This window comes from Phacochoerus africanus, chromosome X (assembly GCF_016906955.1).
Source record: "Phacochoerus africanus isolate WHEZ1 chromosome X, ROS_Pafr_v1, whole genome shotgun sequence".
NCBI classification, from domain to species: Eukaryota; Metazoa; Chordata; class Mammalia; order Artiodactyla; family Suidae; genus Phacochoerus; species Phacochoerus africanus.
Window position 1 is genome coordinate 110,595,051 of NC_062560.1, and position 26,285 is coordinate 110,621,335.

Sequence of the window (26,285 nt, forward strand, 5' to 3'; positions counted from 1 at the left end):
TTCCAAGCCATCACCGTCTCTCTCTGTACTGCACAATAACTTCCTGACTGGTCTCTCTACTTCAACCAGTGCTCTTCTCCAATCCATTCACCACATCCTAGCCAAAGTGATGTTATTAAAATTTAGATTAGGGAGTTCCCTGGTGGCCTAGGGGTTAAGGATCCAGCATTGTCACTGCTGTGGCTGTGCATTCAATCCCTGGCCTGAGAACTTCCGCATGTTGCAGTGTGGCCGAAAACAATTTTTTTTTTAGATTATGTCACTCTTCTAAGTAACCCCTTTATTTGTGGCCCATTTTATGTAGAGTAACATCCCAATTCTACCATGGCCTAGAAGGCCTTACAAGACCTGAACCCTGCCCACCTCTTCATCTGCTGTTGTATTTACCTTCTTATTCACCTCCATTCAGCCACACTGGCCTTTCGGTTGCTAGAATATAACAAGTTCTTCCCAACCCAGGGGGTCTGGATATACATAGTTTCCTTTGCCCAAAACGCTCAGCCCCAGTTTTCCCCAGCTCCTTCTTGTACTTTAGGTTTCAGCTGTTCCATAATCCTACATAGAGGGAAATGGGGCAGCAATCTGGCTAGAGCCAGGAAGGGGTAGGACCTAAGGGACTTGTCTCAAAGCTGCATTTGCATAGCAAACACACTGTCTTTACTTAGATTAAGTATAAATCAATAAAAAAGTCAATGTTTTCTTAAAATGCTTTTATTCATACTTTATATAAGATTAAGAGAGCATCATCTGCCCATAAAAATATAATTTGGATTGCCTTGGGGAAAGCGGGAAGCAATTCCAACAGGTTGAAGAGGCAGATGGATGAAAGAGGCTTTTTTATTTTACCTTAAAAGTGATGAGGGTCAGAGTCCCTGTTGTGGCTCAGCGGTAACAAACCCGACTAGTATCCATGAGGACACAGGTTTGATCCCTGGCCTCGCTCAGTGGGTTAAGGATTCGGCATTGCCGTGAGTTGTGGTGTAGGTCGCAGACGTGGTTGGGGCCCCCTGTTGCTGTGGCGTAGACGGGCAGCTGTGGCTCCAATTGGACCCATAGCGTGGGACTTCCATGTACTGAAGGTGCAGACTGAAAAACACACAAAAAAAGTGATGAGGGTCTATTTGCATGGCTAAAGTGTGGGCATGACTGGGAGATGACTTGGAGTTCCCCTGTGGCCCTGAGGTTAAGGATTGACAGTTGTCACTGCTGCGACATGGGTTCGATTCCTGGCCCGGGAACTGCTGTACACCAAGGACAAGGCCAAAAATAAATAAGCATTGGCATGACATGACTTATGTTTCTGGATGAAGAGAAAGTAAAGACTGAAAACCCTGTAAAAAATTATTAGAGCTGCAGTTCCCACCATGGTGCAGTGTCTTCCGAGCGCTGGGGGTTTGATCCCTGGGCTGGCACAGTGGGTTAAGGATCTGGCCTTGCTAGGTCGAGATCTGATCTGTGGCCCAGAACTCCATATGCTGGGGATGACCAAAAATAAATAAGTAGATGAAAAATAATTAGAGCTAACATTTATTGAGCATTTTAATGTAGGACAGGTATTATTCTAAGGGCTTGCCATTTATTCTAGTATATATAGTGAATGCATATTAATTTATTTAGTTCTCACAGCTATCCAATGTATTATTATAATTCCCATTTTAAAGATAAGGAAACAAAAGCACAGAGAGGTTAAGTGACTAACTCAAGAATAACAAAGCTCGTAAGCAGCAGAGATAAGATTCAAATCCAGAGAGTCCAGTTCAAAACCCATGCTCTTCGTCCACATGTTGTAATGTTCCCCTTTTATAGAAAACATGACAGCAATACATTCATGGGCTTGAAATTGCAAGGGTCTGATCCAAGGACAATAATGATAGAAAGGCCGAGAGATTGGTGAGAGAGACTTAGTAAGTAGAACTGACAACGTGAGGGGACCACTGTAAAGCATGAGGGAGAGAGGAATGTAAGATGACTCGGGCTCTTTTTAAAATTTTATGGCAGCACCCGAGGCATACGGAAGTTCCCAGGCCAGGGATTGACTCTGAGTGAACTACACCACAGCTGTGGTAACAACAGATACTTTAACCCCACTGTGCCGGACAGAGAATGGAACCCACACCTCCACAGCGACTGGAGCCGCTGCAGTCAGATTCTTAACTCCCTGCGCCACAGCCAGAACTCCCTAACTCAGACTTCTGATTTAATTAACCGGATAGTTGATGGTGCCAGTCTTAGAGATGAGAAATACAGAACTCTGGTAGGAAAGATAGAAATCATTGAACACTTCACGGGTGACCTGCCTGTGGGATAAAAAGGATTGCCAGAAGGCAATCAGAGATAACTAGTCTGGGCTAAGAACGTGGGTTTTTGGAGTTCTCATACAAGCGTTAAAGGCTTAGGAAGAGCATGTGAGATAAACAAACCTCACTGAGTGCAGAACCTAGGGAACATCATTTAGGAAGTACAGAGAAAGTATCCAGCAGAGAAGAGAAGATGGTTACAGAGCTAAGACACCAGAAGAGTGGTGTCATAAAAGCCCAGGATGGAGTTTCCGCCACGATAAAATTGTCTTTAATCCCACTAGAAAGTAGATTCTATAAAGTCATGGAACATATCTGTTTTGTTCACCAATGTATCCCCAGTGCCAGGAGGCCTGGCACATAGTAGAAGGTCAAAAACATTCCCTGAATATGGCTAAGAAAACCAACCAACAGTATTGAATACCACAGAGTTCTGGGCAGACAAGGACGGAGAAGTGTTTTATTTAGCAGCCTCAGGTATCACTGACGATCTTGTCCAGAGCAGGTTCTGTGGAATGGTGGGGGGAAAAAAAGCACAATGGGAGTGGCTTCGATGAATAAATGCCAAGAATGTTTTCTTGTATTACTTTTCTACATTAAAAAAATTTTTATTTTCATTTATTTATTTATTTATTTTTGGCCACGCCCAGGCACCAGTGGCATAGGAAGTTCCCGGGGCCAGGGATCAACCTGCAGGAATCGACCAGAAGCCGCTGCAGAGACGAGGGATCCTTAATCCGCTGCGCCACAGCCAAAATGCCCCATAATTTTTTTTAATTAAAGAAAAAATTCTTTTTAATTAAAGAAAAATTCTTAAAAGTTGATGGGAGATAAGGAAGTTGCGGCCACTGACACAGCCCATTCTTGGATGAAACTTTGTTACACAGGGAAGTAGGAACTCAGAGCTGCAATTACAAAGGGGCTCGAGGTGAAAGGGGATTTTTCCTTAAGAAGGGAGGAAACTTGCTTTGTCCACCGTCGGATCGCCAGGGCCTAGTACAAAGCTGGCCATTTCCTGGGCGGTCAACCAAGCCTAGAGCTGGCCAGCGGCAGGCTCACAGGGCGCTGTCGATCACGGACGGACGCTAGAGCCTTTCCTTTTGGATCAGGTAGGGACAGGAAGGCTCAACCCAGTCCCTGACAGCGCAGCACCTTCACACACCTTCGCCGCGTGGAAACCCGGGGCGAGGAGGACCGACTCTGGCACGCCCGCGAGTCGAGGGGTGGGTGGGGAAAGCAAGGCTCCGCCCGCTAACAAGCTTTTATCTTCTGCCTCCAGGTTCCCCGCAAGCCCCTCCCGAAGTGGCTCCAGTTTCTCGCACGCCTCAGGGGCGGGCCGGAAGTGACGCACCTTGTCGCGCGTGATTGGCGGAAGCAGAAATTGCTTTGCGGCCGGCACGGAAATTGCTTTCCTTTCGGCTTCCGCTCCTGGCCCATGTGAGAGACAGGCTGCAGAGATGAGCGCGAGCCAGGCTGCGAAGAGGTGAGGGGTAGCAGACGCGAGGGGTGGGTCTGGGTCTCGTTGGAAGCCGGGTTCCCCGGCTTTTGAGAAATGGAGTCCTCCTTTTAACTGGCGACAGTTGTTCTCCTCCCAAGACCTCGCCATTCGTTACTGTTTCTGTGATCCATCCTTTAGAGCTCTTTCAATTTAATTTAATTCGCCCCCTCTGCTCCTTAGCTTTTTAGTGTCATCCTGGTTGGTCCTGACGAGGCCTCTCCCTCTCCAGCTAAGTTAACATGTTGCACTTTCCTCGAGGAGTCACGTGACTCCTTTTTCCTGTAGCTGCTAGAGAGCGAAACCCTCCGCGCAGGCAGTGCCTGCATTATAAACTCTCTTTTTCTTGGAAGCCTTTGCTAACTGGAGTCATCCACGACATTTTCTGTGATCGTTTATGCCTCCCCCAGGGGAAGTAAATACAATCTGTGCAGTAATGGTTACCTTGCGAAGATTGACATATACTGTTAGGTAATGGTAGACTATAATTTGTTTCTGGGTACCAGTCTCCCTAGTTAAGCACCTACTTTGTCAAACAAGCTCCAGGGAAAATGGTATACTCAGCTGCTTCCTTCCCATTTCCCTATCCCAGAGAACAAGTGATCAAGATGTCACTTTTGAGTAAGCTGCAACTATACAGATGTCTTTAGTGTGGAGGATGCTTATAAATATTAATGGTGGAATTGCCTTGCCTAGCAACAACGTCTTCTGCCACCTTAGGGTCTGACATTTTTACACCCCTCACCCCCAGAGGTCGGTGGGAAATGCGGTGCCAGTCAATCACTGAAGAGTGTTAGATCTTTTTAATTTGCATGCAGTTCTATATGGGTGTTACTAACCACTGCTCACCTCTTTCAGGTGATGCCTGCCTTCCGTGGTCTAAATTTATTGTCTTGACTAATTTTCAAAAATGCTCACACGGCTGGATTTGCATCTCTTCCAGGGGATAATCTGTTCTGTACTGAGAACTGAAGTTATGTTTTAGAGATTATTTCAATATAAGAAAAGTTATTTCAAGTGACACTATTTCCCTTTCGTCTCCTTTAGCAGCCTTCTGGCTTTAAGCCAACAGGAAGAACTAGAGGATTTGCCAAAAGACTACTCCTTGAGCACCAGTGAAGATGAGGTGGGTGACACCGGCTGCACTGCCTTCTCCAGTTTCCCTTCTGCCTCAAAATTAGGGTAAACTGAGGTTCCTGGAAAGGAAAGGGTGGCAACATTGTTCATACTTGTTCAAATCTCACAAACAAATTACAGTTACTACTACCCAAAAGTAGAGCAGTTCCTACAAAACCTCACATAAGCCAGAATGGCATAAAGCAAAGAATCAACTACCTGAGGACACATCTTGCCAATGGGTGGACAAAATAAATTAAGATAAAGCATGGATCCTCATAGAAACAGTTCTTTGGCAGTTTGATGCTGAGAGGCTGAGTGTAATTTCCTGGGAAAGAGCTTGGTGGTGCCACTTGGGATGTGTGCTGCCTCTATAACAACTTGCTGCAAAACAAATGCTGGATGCTATTTTCATTTTTTTGGTAAAAGAAAAAATCCTCTTCAGATTCCGTTCAGTTAGCGGAGTTCCTGTCGTAGCTCAGTGGTTAACGAATCTGACTAAGAATCATGAGGTTTCGGGTTCCATCCCTGGCCTTGCTCAGTGGGTTAGGGATCCAGCATTGCCATGAGCTGTGGTGTAGATGGCAGATGCGGCTCGAATCCCGAGTTGCTGTGGCTCTGGTGTAGGCCGGTGGCTACAGCTCCAATTAGACCCCTAGCCTGAACCTCCATATGCCGTGGGTGCGGCCCGAGAAAATACCAAAAAAAAAAAAAAAAAGACAGATTTCGTTCAGTTAGCAAAAGCAGGTACTAATGTAGGTCTTTTGTGAAAGAGTGGTGTAGAGTTCTGGTTGTGGCTCAGTGGGTTAAGAACCATCATAGTATCTGAGGATATGGATATGGGTTCAGTCCCTGGCCTCATTCCGTGGGTTAAGGATCTGGTGTTGCCACAAGCTACAGTATAGGTCGCAGCCCAGATCTGTTGTTGCTGTGGCTGTGCCGTGGCCCAAAGCTCTGGCTCTCATTCAACCCCTATCCTGGAAACTTCGATATGTCGCAGGTGAGGCTGTAAAAAGAAAAGGAAAGAAAAAAAGAGAGGCCAAAGTGGTGTAAAGCAAATTTTCAAAGAGCAAAGGATACTTGTATTTAGTGTTTCGTGTATATTAAGTGCTATGGGAATTTGAGGATTGTATATGGGATGCACCGCCCTCAGGTTGCTTAGGATGAATATATAAGGCCAAAACACATGCTATTTATTGTAAGATTTCCTTATTTCCAAAATTTGAATTTCCATAGAGAATTATTTTATTATCTGACATGTACATAATTCAGCTAGGTCTCATAGCATTTTTCTTCTCAAAACAAGTTAAGGCAGAGGCATTACATTAGCTCCTGGTTGCTAAGGCTTTGTGTTCCTTCTAATGAGGGAGTTTGGTTTTTTGAAGCAGTTCTTTCCATTCCAGCTGAAATGCCTGCACACCAGACCTCATCTGATTCCAGTTCTCACTGACCAAAAAAATGAAGGACTGAACATGGGCCTCAATTTCCATGCTGTCTTTTCCCTCCCCTCATCATTGTGATGGTTTTTTCTTTTCTATTTCTAGGGAGACAGTGATGGAGAAAGAAAGCATCAAAAGCTTTTGGAAGCTATCAGTTCCCTTGATGGAAAAAATAGGTAATATTCCCTTCAATTTGGACAGACTATTAACTAGCTGATTCCATGAGACTTACTAACATTTTTTGAGTGCCTAAGACAATGTAAATGCAGTTGTCAGCATCCTTGTTACCCGTCTATTTTATATATAGTAGTGTGTATATATCAATCTCAACCCCTAATGTATCCCCCACTCCACGTTTCCCCTTTGGTAAACATAAGTTTAGTTTTGAAATCTTTGAATCTGTGTTTTGTAAGTTATATTGTATTTCTATTAGATTCCACATATTCCATATCTCATGTGATATTTGTCTTTCTCTGACTTCCTTCACTTAGTACAGTAATTTCTAGGTCCATCCATGTTGCTGCAAATGGCATTGTTTCATTTTTTACAGCTGAGTAATATTCCACTGTATTTATGTACCATGTGTTCTTTATCCAGTCCTCTGTTGATAGACATTTGAGCTGCTTCCATGTCTTGACAATTATAAAAAACAGTGCTGCACTGAACATTTGGTTGCATATATCTTTTCGAATTATGGTTTTCTCCAGATAGATGCCCAAGAGGGGGATTGCTGGATCACATGGTGGTTCTATTATTAGTTTTTTAAGGAACCTCCATACTGTTCTCCATAGGGGTTGCACTGGCTTACATTCCCACCAACTGTGTAGGGGGGTCTCTTTCTCCATACCTTCTCCAGCATTTATTGTGTGTAACTTTTTGATGATGGCCTTTCTGACTGGTGTGAGGTGATACTTCATTGTAGTTTTGATTTGCATTTCTCTAATAATTCAAGATGTTGAGCATCTTTCCATGTGCTTTTTGACCATCTCTCTGACTTTGGAGAAATGTGTTTAGATCTTCTGACCATTTTTTAATTGGGTTGCTTGGGGTTTTTTTTTTTTTTTTGCTGTAAAGTGGTATGAGATGTTTGTATATTCTGGAGTTTAATCCCTTGTTGGGTTGCTTAGTTTGCAAAGATATATTTCCCAATTCTGTGGGTTGTCTTTTCATTTTGTTAATGGTTTACTTTTGCTGTGCAGTTTTTAAGTTTGATTAGGCCCCATTTGTTAAAGGAATGGACATGTGTATATGTATAATTCGTTTACTTTGCTGTACTACTGAAATTAACACAACTTTGTAAGTCAACTATATTCCAATACAATTTTTAAAAATAGGCAGACAAATTTGAAAAGGAGAAAAAAAGGAGCACATACTTTGGAGACTGTGTAGGCAAGTTTTTATCCTCTCTGCACATCATTGTCTTCAACTAGAAAATAAGATTAGGGAGTTGCTGTTGTGGCTCAGTGGGTTAAGAACCCTGCTAGTATCTGTGAGGATGCAGGTTCCATCCCTGGCCTCACTCAGCAGGTTAAGGATCCGGCATCACCGTGAGCTGTGGTGTAGGTCACAGACGTGGCTCAGATCGTGCGTTGCTGTGGCTGTGGCATAGGTCTGCAGCTGCAGCTCTGATTTGACCCCTAGCCTGGGAACTTCAATATGCCACAGGTGTAGCCCTAAAAAAAGAAAAAAGAAAATAATAGTACCTACCTTTTAAGGTTGTTGTGACATTTTGAAAAGTTATTAAATATAAAGATCTTGAATGAATGCCTAGCATATAGTAAGCATTATATAGCTGTTATGGTGGTAGGCATTTGGATTCTTAATCCACACTTAGAGTTTTTGAAGCATTGAATGGGCATTACCTATCCCCATTAGAGAAGTTAATCGATTTGTCCCAAAGTCACTGGGCTCATAAGTGGCAGATCCAGGTTTCAAATCCAGATATGTTTGAATCGAAGTCCTATACCTTTTTCACTACACCTACCTTGTACTGCCTTGTGTTTGTGAGGGGCTGAGTCTACATTAACAGATGATTAGACTACCACGTCCAGCTTAGGAACAGATTTCCTGGTGGCTTTGTTACAAAACGTAATTCTAGAAGAGAAATGAAACCAAAGCCGTGTTGGAAGAGGACTGTTTGTTCCCCAGCAAAATATCTCTCTTCCTTCTATATTCTGTTTTGCTTAATTTCAGGCAGAAGCTGGCTGAGAGATCTGAGGCTAGTCTGAAGGTGTCAGAGTTCAATGTCAGTTCTGAAGGTAAGTTAATTAACCAAAGAAGCCATCTGCACGGAACTTGCAGAGTTCCAAAAACATAACCGGTCACTCTCCTGTGCCCCCCCATGCCCCCCCCACCCCGCAACAGTTTTTGATGTGGTTAATGAATCACACCCTAAATACTCACTTACATGTGAGGGGGGTGAAGAAGGGTAGTCAGGTGCTCTTGAATTTCTTCCATTTCTAGACGAAAGCCTAGAAAGCCATAGTCATGGTCTCCCACCAAGCTTGAGAGCTACCTCTAGGATAGAGGGATGTGAATGAAGACAGCTGCCCCTCTAGCTTAGTCATGTTCATGATTTCATTTTAACTTCAGTTTTCACAGTGCATCAAGTTCAGACGGGCAGATAATCTCTCCTGCTGGAGCTCAGAGAAATCAAGTTCCATACTCAAGGACCTTCACCTAGTACAGTGTTGCTCAGCTTTTTTTTAGACATTTTTCCCCCTCACTGCCTCCTTCCCTCCCTCCCCACCTCCTCTGTCACCAGGAATAAGATTTTGTTAAATAAAGCTGGGCTTTAGAGGGACACAAAACTAATATAGTCAGCCCTCTCTGTATCTGTGGGTTCTACATCCGTGGATTCAACTAATGCAGATTGAATTTTTTTTTTAATTGCAGAACGTTCCAAAGTCAAAACTTGAATTTGCCCCGCATGCCAGCAACTGTTTACATAGATCCCATAGGGCTGTATACTTTGGATTGGTGTAATTCCAAGCACAGTGGGGCGCATTGTGGATTTTCAGCAGGATCATGACATGCTGTGATCTGCATTTTCAAAACATCACTCTGGGAGTTCCCATCATGGCTCAGTGGTAATGAACCCGACTAGTATCCATGAGGATTCGGGTTCAATCCCTGGCCTTGCTCAGTGGGTTAAGGATCTGGCATTGCTGTGGCTTAGGCCTGCAGCTGCAGCTCTGATTCCACCCCTAGCCTGGGAACTTCCATATGCCAAGGGTGCGACCCTAAAAAGAAAAAAATGCTTTGGCTGCTTTGTGAAGAATGAATTGCAGTGGTGTGAGACTGGAAGCAGAAAGACCAGGAGAGGAGTTCCTATTGTGGCTCAGCAGGTTAAGAACCCAACTAGTATCCATGAGGACGCAGGTTCAATCCCTGGCCTCACTCAGTGGGTTAAGGTTCCAGCATTGCCATGAGCTGTGGTATAGGTCAAAGATGTGGCTCGGATCCGGTGTGGCTGTGGCTGTGGCATAGGCTGGCAGCTACAGCTCCGATTCAGCCCCTAGCCTGAGACCCTCCATGTGCCATGGTTGTGGCCCTAAAAAAGCAAAAAAAGAAAAGAAAAAAGAAAAGAAAAGAAAGAAAGACCAGGAGAAAAGCCACTGACTGTTAAAAAGAAATCATTTTCTCTCTCCCACCCTCCAACACATTGAGGCTGTGGGAAAGCAGGGGTGCAGCTCTGGCTAGTGACCGAAGTCAGGGAACTCTTCTGCCTCCCCGCACGCCCACCGTCTACCAGCACTTTCTATGGAGCTTTCCTCCTGTGTGATGTTGAAGTTTTGCCTCACTTCTCAGTCTGACCAGAAAGTTTGGCCTTTCTACAGGATCAGGAGAAAAGCTAGTCCTCTCAGATCTGCTCGAGCCCATAAAAACTTCATCCTCAGTGGCCGCTGTGAAAAAGCAGCTGAATAGAGTCAAATCAAAGAAGACTGTGGAGTTACCCCTTCACAGAGAGGAGATTGAGCGGGTGAGTCAAAGAAGGTGTGGTTCGTTAAGAGGAAGAAATTGAACTGACAAGGAAAAAATAGGGTCAGAAGAGGAGAGAGGAAGGCCTGGAAAACGGGAGGAGGGCAAGTTGTGCCTGCCTCACCTTGGAAAAGATTAAAACCCACCTCAGGGCAAGCCCAGTCCCGAGAAGTAAGCGGGAGCTCATCTCTTAGCATCCTGATTCTTTTCTTGGACTGAGAAACATGGCCTCCTAATTTCCTGCTGGACCTCTGAGTTTGAGGCTTAATTTTGTGGCTCTTTGTTTCTCTGTGCTTTGCCTGTTTCAGATCCACAGGGAAGTGGCATTCAACAAAACCTCACAAGTCCTCTCCAAATGGGATCCCGTCGTTCTGAAGAACCGGCAAGCAGAGCAGCTGGTTTTTCCCCTGAGCAAGCCGCAGTCGGCCTTCGCTCCCATCGAGCACGTGCTCAGTGGCTGGAAGGTGAGTGCAACACGAGGAAAGCGCACTTTAGAAGGTGAGGTCGCACAGCGTGGAAATGGCAGAGCCTGCGGCTGCTCTGGTACCTGTGAAGCCCAGTTGCCAGCCGAGGTCATTTTAGTTTAGCATCAGAAGGGGAGGGGGGCCGGGCAGGCGGGGGTCGTGCAGCAGGCAGTAACCAGGGTTCTGCAGGCGCACTTCCTCAGCTTGCAGCGTCCACTACATGGTTATTTCCATGTTTTTGTATTACCACATCTGATTGCCAGTAGAGAGGGGACATAATGATGTTTCCTTTTTTTTTTAAAGCCACATTCTGATCTGGGGAAAATCAGGAACTCGGCAGCTTTAATGGTGCCTAAGTGAGGATATATGAGCATCAGAACCAAAGTTTGCTTGAAAAGGAAAGAATACCACGTTAAAATAAGGCAGACGGCTGATAATGACTAGAATTTTAGCAAGTAACCCATTATGATTGAGCTGCAGAAAAGAAAGATCGTAGAGCTGGGTTCCCCAAACACTGGTCTCGGGCAAATTTTTCATCTCTCTGAAGTGAAAGGATAATTTGTGAGTATGGTGGTGTAAGGTTGCCAGCTTTTTTATTATGAGGTTATTCTTTCCACGTTAATGGTGTAGAAATAGCTTTTCTTTTCTGAAATGATGGTGGTACTAAATGATGGGGTTGGAGGGGGTGGAACAGCAGTTACGCCATTGGCAAAAGTTAAAGTTAGTGATCCCGTGTTGGTCCCTCAAGTCTCAATTTTTAGTCTGTGAGCAGCTTCAGAACAGCTAGCGTTTCTTTTCCAATACATCATTGGTTATGGAGTCTGTAGTGGGATGTTGTGTCTTTGGTAGAAAAATAGTCCAAAACGGCAGCGCCCAAACCATGGTAGATGCTTCTCTGCTTTCTCTGAATCCCAAAATGATGTCCTGTTTGTCAGGAAAGTGAGCTAATTAAAGCTCAGCAAAGTAAACATGGCTTGCTGCCACAGCTAGAAATCGAACAAGTCGTTGCTGATTACGGGGATAAGCTGTTTCTGATGTTGTTGTTGAAGTCACCACCATTCTCTTTCTAGGATGCTTCCTTTTCCACATGAAAAAGAGATCAGGTTTAAAGTGTGGCTGCAGGATGGAAGGGAGACTTTAGGAAAAAAAAATGTAAGAGGTAATATAATTTACAGGATTATAAAGTATAGAAGATATATAGCAAAAAGTCTGACCCCACCCCTGTCCCCCATCTGCTCATTTTTACCCCCATACTCACCCAGAAGTCACCACTTTTATACTTGTTTTGTTGTTGTTAATCTAAAGAGTTTTATGGTCCTATTTATGTTTACCTCATTTTTTGTTTTTTGGTTTTTTTCATCAAAAAAGTAGTCATGCGCTACCTCACAGTGTTCCGCACGTGGCTTTTTCCAAATGCGGGTGTGGTCTTGGAGGTGGCAAGCAGGTGGCGCGTTGGTCATTAAAGATGGGGGAGTGGGGTGTTGCACTGAGAATGGCTCAGCCTCTGCTCTCCAGACACTCCCCGTGCGAGGCAGCATGCGGCTCAGATGCTCTGCCCGAACCTGTGGTGCCATTCATTCTAAGGTTCACTGTTGAGAAATGATAGCAGCGTGGCACAGAGAAATCAGGGAACACTTAGGTCCAGGGGCGCTCTCTGGCTGGCCACACCTTAGCAGCGTACTCGTATTTTTGGAGATGAAGAATCCGAAAAGTCTGCACGTGTGGTTTTGGTCCAGCTTGGTAAAATTCCATTTGACTCTAGCTGAGAGGAATTAAAGGGCCCAACGTATGAGAAAGCATTTGTAAACTGCAAAGTGCTAGAAATGATGTAAGGTAACACCCCACCCCACCCCACCCTCCCCCCGCCTCCACTAGCTTTTCCCAAAGTGTTCTCTGAACGAACCTTCGTCGTTTCTCAATATGCTCTGGGGCTTGGGGTAAAGGAAGTAAGTCTTGTCAGCTGATGAGGAACATGCTTTGGGAAGAGCTGGTCCTCTCACCTTCTTCCCCTGCTGCCTTCCTGAAACTTCTCTCAAGGTGTTAGCGAGCGACCTCCCAATGGCCAGATCCCAGGCCCTCTGCTGTGTCTTCAGCCTGTTAGACAGATCACATGGTTAAAAACGTCTCCCTTCTGTGACGTAGTCCTGTTGTTTGTTTCAGGGTTTTTTTTATTGTAGTTGATTTGCAATGTTCTGTCAATTTCTGCTGTACAGCAAAGCGACCCGGTTATACTGTTTTCAGTTTTTTATCAGACTTTTCTTTTATGATTTTTTCCATTAGTTGATTTACAGTGTTCTGTCAATTTCTACTGTACAGCAAAGTGACCCACTCATACATATATACATACATTCTTTTTCTCACATTATCCTCCAACATGTTCCATCACAAGTGACTAGATGTAGTTCCCTGTGCTATATACAGCAGGATCTCATTGCTTATCCACTCCAAATGCAACAGTTTGCCTCTATTAACCCCAGACTCCCGGTCCATCCCACTCCCTCCACAGACTTTCTTAGAGTTTTTTTGTTGGGGTTTTTTTTTTTTTTTTTGGCCACGTGTGGCATGCAAAAGTTCCTGGGCCAGGGATCGAACCCGTACCACAGCAGTGACAACACTGTTCTTAACCGCTAGGCCACCAGGAACTCCTTTCTTAGTCCTTCTTATTCTTGCTCTGTAAATATGGTACAGATCACTCTCAACTCCTTCTGAGTTCCCAGCCCATATTCCATATGACCAGCAGGTCTCACCTGGGTCTCGCCTGTGCACATAAACTTCATACACAACAGAGTAAGCCTGGCATTGTCGTCCCTCGGACCCTAAAAGTCTGTACCACCACCTTCATGGTGTAACTCAGTCAATAGCATAACTCCCTACCATAGTCATGCAGGTTGGAAGCCTCAGCATCTGATTTCCTCCTGCACTCCTCAGCTGCCAGCCCTCCCCAGCCCAGGCAGGGGCTAGTCCTGTAATTCTGTAATTCTGTCTCGGCCATGGCTCAAAGATCCCAGGTTCCTCACCTCATCTTCATTTTCGCCTTTCATTTGACCCTTTCCATAGAACCCCTTACACAATCACCAGGACTTTCTCTCCAAAACACAAAGCCAATGACCACTTTTCTGCTTAAAATCCTTCCAAAGGCTCTCCACTTATAGAATAAGACAGGAGCACCTGGCATTTTAGCTACACTGGACACTGCACTGTTCCCTGACATAACTTTCCTTTCCCTTGATCTGTGTTTTTGCATATACTCATCTCTCCGTCTGGCTTTCCCCCCTCCTTACAGAATTGTGCTTTTGCGTCAAAGCCTAATTGAAAAAGTCTCTTCCTTCCCCAAGCCTAACCCACCTCCTAATCAGAATTAATTGCTCCTTCCTCTGTGATTGCCATGGACTAACATTTAACCCATTATTCTGTTAGTGGAACATGTGTCTCTTTCTTCTGAAAGGCGATGAGCCCAATGAGGACAGGAACTATCTTAATTAATTGTGTATTCCTAGCACCCCACGCAAGTGCCTGGAATGTCGCTGCAATCGATAAATGTTTGTAAATTGAATTGAATTGGAGGGAGATTACAACATTGTAATATAAATCACTTTGCAGCCTGTGATTGATCACTACTGCAGATGCTAGAAATGGAAGAACATGCACCTTTACTCTTCAGTAGAATAGGTTTATGGTTAGATCGATAGCGCCGTGGAACATGTGATGACGTGTGTTTATGCATTTGTCCCGATATTTGTAAGTTTAACACTGACCATGATGTATATGGCTGTTGGAGAAAACCACATAAACTGTGTGCATGAGCTTTGCAACTGGCCGTTGCCCAGAGCTGTCTCTGTGCCTTGCCAAAGTAGACCATGACATGATCAGCCTGATTATTTTAGCCATCCTCACAATATCAGTCGAGCAGCAAATGGGATCTTTGGTTGACATGTGAAGTCACTGGTGCATGGTCCATTCTTTTCATCCACATGGACACCACCCAGCTTGCAGAGTTAACTGGAAACTGAGGCGTTGGAGCCAAAGTTGGAAACTGACTAGAGTTAAATTTGAACTGTCAGGAAGCCGGCTAATTACACGAAGGTCATGTTTTTCAAGGCAGTGTCATTTTGTGCTTCCCTTTGCTCTAGAAGTGTTCTTAAAAGGAGACTGATCTGATTCTGAGGTTCCTACCTTTAAGAGTTACGTGTTTCAAATATATATAGAACACTATTTAGTTTTGCAGCTATCAAGACTGGCAGTTTGGTAGTGCTGTGCCTCTGTCCTGCTGGTGTTTTACCTTAGGGACAGCCTGCTTTGATTCTTAAAAGAATGGTATTGTTTTATGTATATTGGTAATCCGACCCCAGAGTGATCCCCTCAGTAATATCAGAGCATAGCCTCAGAGACCCCTACTGAAGTTACCTTACATCAGAATACAATTTAAGGCTTTATCTACACAGCCGAACAGGGAGCCTGGAATCCCCTTCTCTTGCCGTAACAGCTAATCCTATCCAGTTATAGTGTCATAGAGTAGATGGCCAAAGGACCATAAAGAGGGAGACTGAAGGAGCACGACTCAAAACTTAAGAGTGTTCTCTTACCTCCTGAAGGCACGAACTCCCCTGGAGCAGGAGATTTTTAACCTCCTCCATAAGAACAAGCAGCCGGTGACAGACCCTCTGCTGACTCCCGTGGAAAAGGCCTCTCTCAAAGCCATGAGCCTGGAAGAGGTGAGTGTGCTGGGCCCTTTGGCCCACCCAGGTGTGCCCTGTTTCTCCGCGCATCTGCTCTCAAGCCCGGGGGTCACCGTAAATGTCATTCATTGTAGGCGAAGATGCGCCGAGCAGAGCTTCAGAGGGCACGTGCCCTGCAGTCCTACTATGAGGCCAGGGCTCGAAGAGAGAAGAAAATCAAAAGCAAAAAGTAAGGAGGCCCCTGTGAACCGGCCCTGGTTTCCATGGAAGAAAGTGACGTGACGCGCCCTTAGGAGAGAGAGAGAGCCTTTCCCCTGGCAGCTGGGGTCACGAAGGAGAGGTCCCAAAGAGGAGTGGCTGGCCTTTTTTCCTCAAACCAGCGTCAGAGAGTTTTGCCTGCTTCAGGAGGGCCCGCTCCCCTTTGGCTTTCCGTCTTCAGTCCCTTTCTCTCCCTTCCAGGGCATCATGGAGTGGTTCTGCTGAATGGGCTCTGAGCTCTCCAGCTGTGGGGGCCAGTAGGGCTTCCTTCCTGCCTTCTTGCCTCTTTGAAACCTGTTCTGCTCTTCCCTTGCACTTTAGAAGCAAAGGGAACCATCTGCCCCTGGGGGCTGCAGGGACTGAGCCCTCCCGGTCCTTATGGGTCTCGGACCGGCCCCTGCATCGGGAAACCCGTGTGCAGCAGGGGCACCCGTGCATGTGGCAGCAGTGTTTCTGCTCAGTGTCTTCCCTCATACCTCTCTCACCCTATAGGTATCACAAAGTTCTGAAGAAAGGAAAGGCCAAGCAGGCCCTAAAAGAGTTCGAGAAGCTGCGGAAGGTCAATCCTGCAGCAGCATTGGAAGAACTGGAAAAACTCGAAAAGGCCAGAATGATGGTGAGGCAGCCTCTGGCCCCCAACCCTTGGAGCAGCTTTCCCCGGAAAACGATAAGGATCTCACTCTGCCCTTTCTTTCCAGGAGCGAATGAGCCTTAAGCACCAGAACAGTGGGAAATGGGCAAAGTCAAAGGCAATTATGGCCAAATATGACCTGGAGGTAAGAGATCATCAGGGTGAGAGAAGAGATGGAATTGGAGGAGAGAAAGGAAAATCAGTCCATAAGGATGCTAGCAGAAGCAGAGTTGGGAAAGAGCCATGAGGATGAATGGAAAACCAGGAATCTAAAAAGGCATCAGAATCTCTAAGGCAGAGAGGAAAATGACCAGGAACAAGGTGGAAAAGGAGAGATGAAAGGGAAACAAAAGAGCATTGAAGGCAAGTCCAGTGGAAGGGGAGAGGAGTTGTTTTTCTGTTACCCTTATTTCACATGTTCCCTCCTTGAGGACAAAGAATTTGTCTTCCGTTTTATTGCATAGCTGTTAACACAGTGGTGCGTGTGCAGTTTAAACAGTAGGCACCAGTAAGAAATACTTAAGTCCAATGGAGAGGAGGCAGCTTTGAGAAGTGGCCCCGGAACGGTGTTACTGCGGTCGCTAATGACAAGGTGCTCGGGCTGTGACTTTTTCCTCCAGGCTCGCCAGGCTATGCAGGAGCAATTGGCCAGGAACAAAGAGCTGACGCAGAAGATCCAGAGGGCCTCCGAGAGTGAGGAAGAGGAGGGAGGCGCCGAGGAGGAGGGTGAACCCCTTGTCCCAGACGTGGTGAACGAGGTGCAGGCGAAGGTGAACGGACCAAACCCCTGGATGTTCAGGAATCACTCCAGTGATGCAAGAGAGGCCGAGGTCCAGGAGGGCCCTGAAGAAGGTGCAGAGCCTGCGGGCCACGAGGCTTCTGAAAGCGAGGAAGAAGGGCCAGGGGCAGAGGAAGACATGCTGTTGAAGGAATTCGAAGAAAGGCGATCGCTTAGACAAAAGTCTGGACTCAACGGGCCTGTGGGCGGCCCAGAAACAAAAGGTGAGCAGGGGTGGGCTCGAGGGCAGAGCCGCTTTGCGGGTGCTCTTAGCCGGCTGAGGGGAAGCTGGGTCCACCCACACCTGAGTGATTAGGCTCTAGGGACTCGCAAGAGAAGGCCCTGGGTCCCTAGAGAGAAGAGAGATCCGTAATGATCCTTTTTCTTCAAAGGCATTTAATAAGCGGGCATCTGCTGGTTCTCCGGCATGTGTTCCATCTTCAGAAAGACAGAGCTGCGTGATCCTTGAAGGAAGGGCAGGAGTTAACATCACTGGTACCGCAGACTAGGGAGAAGCGCATGTGGTGGGCTGGCGAATCTGGAAATCATTCTCACCCACAGACACAGAGGTGTATTTTGAGACATTATGAAATGTCTTCAAATCATCGCTGCGGTTTGCTGTTTTGTTTGGGAAGTAGGTAGGAGTGGCATGTTTAGCACTCCGTGATGCTGGTTGATGTGAGTTGATACGGGGTGTGACTTTTTTGATAGGACTGAGTGATTCAACAAGGTACCAGGTAAATTAGACTTGTTACCCCGTGCTCAGACTCGAAATGCATATTATATTGACAACCTTAGCACCCTTGAGGCAGATCAGAGTTCCTGCTCTGGGGACAAAGCAGAGCGTTATAAAACCTGCTTAGGAAACGAACTACATTCAGAAATCACCTAAATCTGGACAGATTCTCAGGTCCAATTATATTTCCTGTAGGAATGATGCACTTAGAGGACAGCAAGAATCTGTTTTTCCATGGCAAAAAAAAAATTATTTTAAAGAGTTTTCATTTAGAAGCTGTCATATCGTACGGAGTTCCCTAGTGGCACAGCAGGTTAGGGATCTGATGTTGTCGCTGCTGTGGCAAAAGTTTCGATCCCTGGCCCATGAACTTATATATCATAAGACCTTTACTTTGGGTTTTCAGCTAGAGAGTTCTGGGATTCATGACTAGGAGCAGTCATTTCCGAGCAGATTGTGCAAGGCAGCACTGCAGGCCAGGATGGCAGGGCAGCCTCTCCACAACCATGGGACACCAGCTGCTTCCCCTCAAGCCCCCTCAAAAGCTGGCCATGTAGCTAAACATGTAGAACAGTTGGTTGCAGAATGAAAAGCGAATTTGGATTTCCTTGCATGATAAATAAATAGAATGATCCCAGACCTTTTGGGGAGAATAGTGTCCTAAAATAGAGGGAAGGCATGGACCCCAAACAAAATGCGCAAGGGAACTTGATCCTTAAAGACATATATGTGTCCTCAGGCCAGATCTAAGTGGCTTCTTCCAGTGGCTTCAAGCCAGAGCTAGAGAGCAGGATGAACTTGGCAATGGTGGCAACTTGAGTCAATGCAAAGGACAGTTTAGAATTGTGTCACAGCCATGTTTCCCTCGGGCTCTGAGTGACTAGCGGTATTTGCTCAAATGGTGCTGGTGGCTGGGGTGTGAGCCACCTCACAGTAAATTTGTGAAATACTTCTTTAAGATAAAACAACACTGGATAAGGTTTTTACAAATAGGGAATTACAATGTAAATTATAATGAAGTTACATTCAGAGGCCACTTGCTAAAAACAGCTTTTATAATAAAAATTTGGAACTTGGGGTGATCTTCCCCAGCAGGGTTTATTACTCTGTGGGGAAATTAAGCTACGGCCCCAGTTATACAGTGAGTCACTGGCAAAGCTGGGACTAAGAGCCAGGACATCTGCTTCCCACCATGCTGCTTTTAACTCCTAAACTCCATTGTCTGCGACTTGACAGGTCATGATTCATAAACTTGCCGGGACATCCATCGATGGCATCTTCTCTTTTTGTCCTCATTGGCATGTCTTCCATGTTTTCCTCCAGGCTTGCCAGGCTCTTCCATGGTGCCTAGCACCCAGTGAGAGCTCCATAAACGCTCATTGGGAGTTCCCACTGTGGCAGCACTGGTTCAATCCCCAGCCCAGTGCAGTGGGTTAAGGATCCAGCGTTGCCACAGCCGCGGCTTGGGTCGCAGAAAACACTCATTGACAAGGCAACTCCCACCATCCTTTTCTGACAGCTTTCATTTCTGGCCCCAGATTCCAGCAGCCAGGAGGTGCTATCCGAATTGAGGGCACTGGCCCAGAGACTCAACAAGGAGAACCATCGGTCCGGGAGGCAAGAAGTGAGTGCAGCGAGGAAGGGGACAGTCCTGCAGGTCCAGAGAGAGGAGCCTGCCGAGGAGGAAGAGGAGCCCTTGTTGCTGCAGAGGCCAGAGAGAGCACAGACTCTGGAGGAGCTGGAGGAGCTGGGCAGAGAAGGGTGTTTACAAAATGAGGAGCTTCCCCGAGCTGCGGTAGAAGAGCAGCAGTTGGAGACGAACCCAAATAATCATCTTGGTGCTACCCCCAAGGAGAAGAAAAGGAAGGAGCAAATGATAGATCTCCAGAACCTCCTAACCACAAAGTCTCCTTCCGTGAAGTCCTTGGCAGTTCCCACGACAGTAGAGGAGTTGGTGAGCAGAGGCAGGGTCGTGGGCCATTGTGGGGGATCAGAGCTGGTGTCCTCCCTGCACAAGGAGTAGAATCACGGAAGTTTTGTGCTGGGGGCCCATGGCGGGAGTTGAGAGGTCTGGGACAGTAAGGGGCCAGGCTGGTCCCAGGGACAGTTGAAATAGATGCAAATATGTGGGTGCCACTGAGACTCCCCCATCTTAAATCCTGAGCCACCAAATCCTCCCTGGGGTGATTTAAAGGCCTCAGAGGAAAGAGGGAGTCACTCAAAGCTCTAACCAGAGGCCAGGCAGGACAACTTGAAGGAGAGTCACCGAGCTGTTGCCAGTGTTTGGCTCTGCTCGTGGGATCTCAAATGGTCCCGGGCTCCCCGATTTCAGTCGTTGAAACTGCTCACGTGAGTAGCCCTGATGCCTGTCTTTTGGGGACATAAGCTGGAGGACTCCCACATTCTGGCTGAGCCTCCTCTCAGTTCTTCCTTCTAAATACAGGCCATCCCTTCCCCCACCCCGCAGCTTCCTGACTGAAAGTTTGAAATTGTGCCATATGATAGTGAGCTGGGCAAATGTACCCTAGGAGCCTGATGGACTGCGGATGGCTCTCTAGTGCAGGACCATCATTGTTTCCACACTTCCCCCTAGGGGGCGCTAAAATGTCGCGACCCAACAGTCAGGCTGTCTTGCCACGAACCTGGGCTCGGGAGGCAAGCTGTAGCTCTTGTTTCTTCCCAGGAAGATGAAGAAGAGAGAGATCAAAGGCAGATGATAAAGGAAGCTTTTGCTGGGGATGATGTCATCAGAGACTTCTTGAAAGAGAAGCGCGAAGCTGTGGAGGCGAGTAAGCCAAAGGACGTGGACCTGACTCTGCCTGGCTGGGGCGAGTGGGGTGGTGTGGGCCTGAAGCCCAGTGCCAAGAAGAGACGCCGGTAAGAACAGGGAGGAAGGCCTGTCAGAAGGGCACCAGGTTCTCCCACTTCACCCTCCTGAGTCCTCTCTGCCCTTTTGACTTAAGTCCTTAATGCTCTTAGTCAGATGTCCTGCTGTTCTGCTTTCCAGGTTTCTCATTAAAACTCCTGAGGGTCCGCCAAGAAAAGACAAGAATTTGCCAAATGTGATTATCAGTGAGCAGCGGAACATCCATGCGGCAGCTCATCAGGTGAGGGATAGAGAGCTCCTCGCTGCTGGCCTGCCCTGCTTGGGCCAGGCGTTCTAGTGCTCTGTGGTCAGGAGGCATGTGTGCAAGAGTCAGATCTATTCTTGTTTCCATTGACTGGCTCTGAGATGCATAATAATTCCAGATCAAGTCTGCTGTTTTAATTACTGTCCGGGAGGAAGGTTAAAACTTAAAGGATAAATCTTTGCAGCAATCGCGAGGCCCCCAAATCTGCATTTTCAACTAGTACCCCAGATACTTCTGATGCAATTGGCTCTCGCCAAACTAAGAACTGCTGTTCTGCAGGCTTGTGTTTCTAGTCCAGGTGATGTTCAGAGGCTACAGGTTTGAGCTGCATCTTAGGAAAAATGAAGACTGGCGTTCCCATCTTGGCTCAACAGAAACGAATCCGACTAGGAACCATGAGGTTGCGGGTTCGATCCCTGCCCTTGCTCAGTGGGTTAGGGATCCGGTGTTGCCATGAGCTGTGGAGCTGTGGGGTAGGTCGCAGACGTGGTTCAGGTCTGGTGTTGTGGCTGTGGCATAGGCCGGCAGCTGTAGCTCCGCTTGGACCCCTAGCCTGGGAACCTCCATATGCCGCGGGTGCGGCCCTAAAAAAACAAAACAGACCCAAAAAAGAAAGAAAAATGAAGACAGTGTCCAATTCTCGTTCAGGACAGTGAAAGGATTTTAAAATTGTCATATGATAATGAGCTAGAGATGTTTACTCAAGAGGGAAGCAAATGTGAACGCGATGGGCTTCAAGTACACTGAAGACTGTCGTGTCGCGTGCATTCCCATAAAGACGTTAGAGGAAAGGCAGAGTTCAGGTCAAGGAAGAACTTTCTGCCAGTCCAGAGAGAGAAGGGGTTGCGAGTGCGTGTAGAGGGGACTCGGGGATGAGATTAGACTCGTTGACCTTTATGTTTCCTTCAGTTCTGAAAGTCTGTGACCCTGAGATCTGTCCCCAGCTAGTTGAGTGTTGAAATGAGCTAGCTCTGTTTTTCCTTCCAAAAGGGTGGGGGTTATTTATTTAATAGGTACAGAGAGAAGAAAATATCATTTCAGTAATACTCTCTTGATCTTATTTAGTGAACCAATTGCAGAAATTGAAACCAGAAAATAGGCAGTGAATAGGCAGTTGTGTGAAAAGAGGGAGAGAAAAGGGGTGCTCCACCAGGCCAGGATTTTAGGTGAAGGGCAGAGTGTGGAACTCAGTAAAGATCACCCATCCTTCCAGGAGTCTTATCTGTTTGTTTTTTTAATGTAGTCACAGCAAAACTAACAAACAGCTTTCCAAGAATCTGCCTTGATTTTCCTCATCTTTTGAATAAGCTATACACTGCAGGTCCCAGCGTGCAATAGAATAAAGCACTTGGAGCCCAAGGGGAAAAAAATCCCTCTGAGATTTAAATTTTTGTCCAGGCGGGGGGGGGTGGATTTTGTTTTTTTGTTTTTCTTTCTCTCCCCCCCCCCCCCGCCGCCCCCGCCCCAGCCGCCCACCCCGGGGTGACATGCATGGATCTAGCTATCAACCCCACTAAGACATTCCCTAAACCTAAAGAATCTGTGTCCTTCACCACCACCAGGACTGCCCGGCAAGTATTCAGCTTCTCTCTCTTTTTTTTTTTTTTTTTCTTTTTAGGGCTGCTCCCACGGCATATGGAAGTTCCTGGGCTAGGGGTTGAATCAGAGCTGCATGCAGCCACAGCCACAGCCACGCCACATCCAAGCCACATCTGTGGCCTACACCACAGCTCACGACAACGCCGGATCCTTAAGCCAGAGTGAGGCAGCCTCGTGGATACTAGTTGGGTTCTTAATTTGCTGAGCCACAATGGGAACTCCAGTATTCAGCTGCTCTTGAGTATTCCATTGAGTATCTCCAAAGGATACTGACAGTAGCCTCCTCATTTTTCTGCTTATGTCGTTTTCCTCCTCTTTGGCCGCTGGGGAAGTGTTTGAAGATTTTTTTTTTTTTTCGTCCTTTTTAGGGCCATATCTGCAGCATATGGCAGTTCCCAGGCTAGGAGTCAAATCAGAGCCACAGCTGGGGCCTACGCCACAGCCACAGCAACCCTGGATCCAAACCACATCTGTGACAGCTTGTGACAACATCAGGTCCTTGACCCACTGAGCGAGGCCAGGGATCAAACCCGCATCCTCATGGATACTAGTCGGATTCTTAACCTGCTCAGCCACAACGGGAACTCCAAATGATTATTTAAATGTCTGAAGACAGCGCTGTGGGAGAGTGGAAAAGAGTACTAGGCAAGGAAATGAGACTTGGGAAGAGAATGAAGCTAAGAGCAGTATTCAGGATTCAGGAGTAAATCTTTAGCTTCCTTAAAACATCAATCCTGGAGTTCCCCAGTGGCTCAGCAGGTTAAGGATCCAGCATCGTCACTGCTGCGACACAGGTTCAGTTCCAGGCCTGGGAACCTCCATGTGCTATGGGTGTGGCAAAAAAAATCAATTAATTAAAAAATAAATAGACACTGAAAAACCCATCAATCCTGCGAACCAAGGGGAGGATTAAGAGTGTGAAGAGGGTAGGCGAGTCATAAACTCCGCAGGGATACACCAGTGCTCGGGTGTGTCCTGCAGCCACGATGTTGTATAGGAACACCCACTGGGAGCCAGCAACCCCACGGCTGCTGTAGTGTTCCTACAGCTGCGGGGGCCGTCTTGAGGTGGCTTTTCAATCCCTAGATTGTTGGGTAAGCCTGGGGGAAGGGAGGTCCCAGTCCCAATTAGGCTCCTCTACTCCAGAATGTCATCAAGCAGATAGGCAGTCCTAAGGTAGGATGGGGGCATGAGTGGGGCTACCTGGGCTCCTCGGTAGCTTCCCTCACTGCAGCCATCATGCAATGCCGTGGCCTGGGTACTAAAAATAAAACTACCTGACCAGATGCCATTAAGAGTTTACAGGCCTGGGAATTCCCGTCTTGGCGCAGTGGTTAACGAATCTGACTAGGAACCATGAGGTTGTGGGTTTGATCCCTGGCCTTGCTCAGTGGGTCAGGGATCCGGCGTTGCCGTGAGCTGTGGTGTAGGTCGCAGACGCAGCTCAGATCCTGAGTTGCTGTGGCTGTGGCGTAGGCCGGCAGCTGTAGCTCCGATTCGACCCCTAGCCTGGGAACCTCCATATGCCACGGGAAGCAGCCCTAGAAAAGGCAAAAAGACAAAAAAAAAAAAAAAGAGTTTACAGGCCTGGCTCATGCCAAGTCCCTCTGCCTTCCTTTCCAGGTACGGGTGCTTCCATATCCATTCACACACCATCAGCAATTTGAAAGGACCATCCAGACCCCTATAGGATCTACATGGAACACCCAGAGGGCCTTCCAGAAGCTGACTATGCCCAAGGTTGTCACCAAGCCAGGCCATATCATTAAGCCTATAAAAGCAGAGGATGTGGGCTACCGGTCTTCCTCAAGGTCGGACCTCTCTGTCGTACAGAGGAATCCAAAACGACTTTCCATCCGTCACAAAAAACAGCTGAAGCAAAACTCTGTAGATTGATTGCTTGAATAATCACACCTCGGTGCCCGGAACCAGGAGCCCCGACTGCTCCTCCACTGGCCCGGTTTTACTCCGAGCTGCAGGATCAGTTCCAAAACTGGCTTAGCACACCATGAGTGTAGTTAAGCCACATTTTAGAAATAAAGGCATGTTTAATCTATTTAATTGGAGTGTATTCTGTGTCGTTTCCCATTTCCTTCAAATCAGACAAGATAGATACCTTTGGATGTTCCCTGCCGCATTTCTCCGGTCACACTTGTCAGGGATCCTTATTTTCTTACCAAGGACTATGTAGTCCTAAATTGGAGTGGAGGAAAGTTGCTCTAGCCTATGATCTTAAATCCATCACATCAGATACAACCATAAACAACCAGGTGAAAGAGTCGGGGTAATAATTAAATATTGTATATTCTTAACCTCTGAACCTAGCAGCAGTATGCTCGAACCAGCTCTGGCTGATCCTAGGATGGTGCTGAAGCTGGGTTCAGCTTTAAGTCTAGCCACTATGATTTTCTTTTCAAAAATGTGAGAGCCTCCCCTGGCTTACACAGGTTGCTCTCCAGAGTAGTTTGCACTTTACTCATTCTTAAGATTGAGCCTAGTCATGGCTCAGCAGTAACAAACTCGACTAGTATCCATGAGGATGCGAGTTCGATCCTGGCTTCAATCAGTGGGTTAAGGATCTAGCGTTGCCATGAGCTTCGGTGCAGGCTGCAGACATGGCTTGGGTCTGGCGTTGCTGTGGTGTAAGCCTTTGGCTGCAGCTCTGATTAGACCCCTAGCCTGGGAACTTTCATATGCCACAAGTGTGGCCCTGAAAAAAAAAAGACTGAGGTTTTACCCTTACTTTACAGATGAGGTAGATAAAGCGTTCCGAAGTAAAGCTCTATTCTCTTTACTTCCTAATGCAAGGCCAGCTTCTCACCATTATTTATAGTTTATTCAGGCATTATTTTGCTATATGGCAGTTCACAGTGGGCTTCTCAGCTCTGAGGAACCTTTCTTTGTGTGACACTGTGTATAGAAAGGACCCCTGCAGCCAAGATTCCTAACAAGGAACTAGAGAAACTCCTCCACTGATTTTGAAAGACACAACCCCTACTGCGCTTCCCCTCCTGCCTTGGAGATGTGCCACCAGCCTTTTTAGATCAAGATAGGGGTTAATTTTTGTGTGTCACAGACCCCTCTGAGACTTGGATGCAGTTATGAACCCTGCCCAGGAAAATGCACACACACCTATACCACTTTACACAGTTTCAGGAGGTTTACAGACATGTGGCATCCCCGGGCCAAAAGCTACCTGTGCCACTCGAATTTTCTTTTGCAACTCCCCCCACCTGTATGGCCCTTTTTTTCTGGGGCCGCCACTCTCCAAGTCAGTTCCCAAGTGTTTAGACCTCAAGAGTAACTAGTTCCAATGCCTTTGGTTTACAGGTTTAAGATTTCAGAGTGGAGCAATGCACATTAAATTAGTGACTGAGTAAGCACTGGGACCCTAGACGAACTCCGAAGCCAAAAGCCGTGCCATAAATGTCTGTAGAAATTCCCAGTGGCAGTTATGCGCCCCGACTACCATTGCTCATCCTCTCTAGAACCATCCTAGTGCTGAGAAGGGAACTGAATATATTGATAGTGTTTCGAGCCCAAGGAATATTTTTAAGTTATCCATTGGTTTGAGATAATCTGCGATCCGCTTGCTGGTTGACACTTTAAGTCAGTAGCCCGTGAGGGGGAATGGGGGACCTCTGCTCACTCCTGCCTCGGTTTAAGAGACCGTAACCTCGTTCA

General features: G+C 46.7%; 1 protein-coding gene across 2 annotated transcripts; it reads left to right on the forward strand.

Moving 5' to 3' along the window:
- Positions 1 to 3,676: 3,676 nt before the first annotated feature.
- Positions 3,677 to 24,657, forward strand: UTP14A (UTP14A small subunit processome component). 2 transcript variants are annotated; one of them, XM_047764848.1, is made up of 15 exons: positions 3,677 to 3,780; positions 4,840 to 4,918; positions 6,453 to 6,523; positions 8,541 to 8,605; positions 10,187 to 10,329; positions 10,637 to 10,792; positions 15,385 to 15,504; positions 15,603 to 15,697; positions 16,219 to 16,342; positions 16,425 to 16,502; positions 16,978 to 17,359; positions 19,410 to 19,825; positions 20,555 to 20,748; positions 20,879 to 20,978; positions 24,225 to 24,657. In XM_047764848.1, exons 1-15 carry the CDS (start codon positions 3,755 to 3,757, stop codon positions 24,495 to 24,497), a joined length of 2,322 nt encoding a protein of 773 aa, XP_047620804.1. In that variant the 5' UTR covers positions 3,677 to 3,754; the 3' UTR covers positions 24,498 to 24,657. The 2 variants fall into 2 exon arrangements, with proteins under 2 accessions (XP_047620804.1, XP_047620805.1); XM_047764849.1 differs by having other exon boundaries at positions 3,691 to 3,780; positions 4,843 to 4,918.
- The last annotated feature ends 1,628 nt before the right edge of the window (positions 24,658 to 26,285 follow it).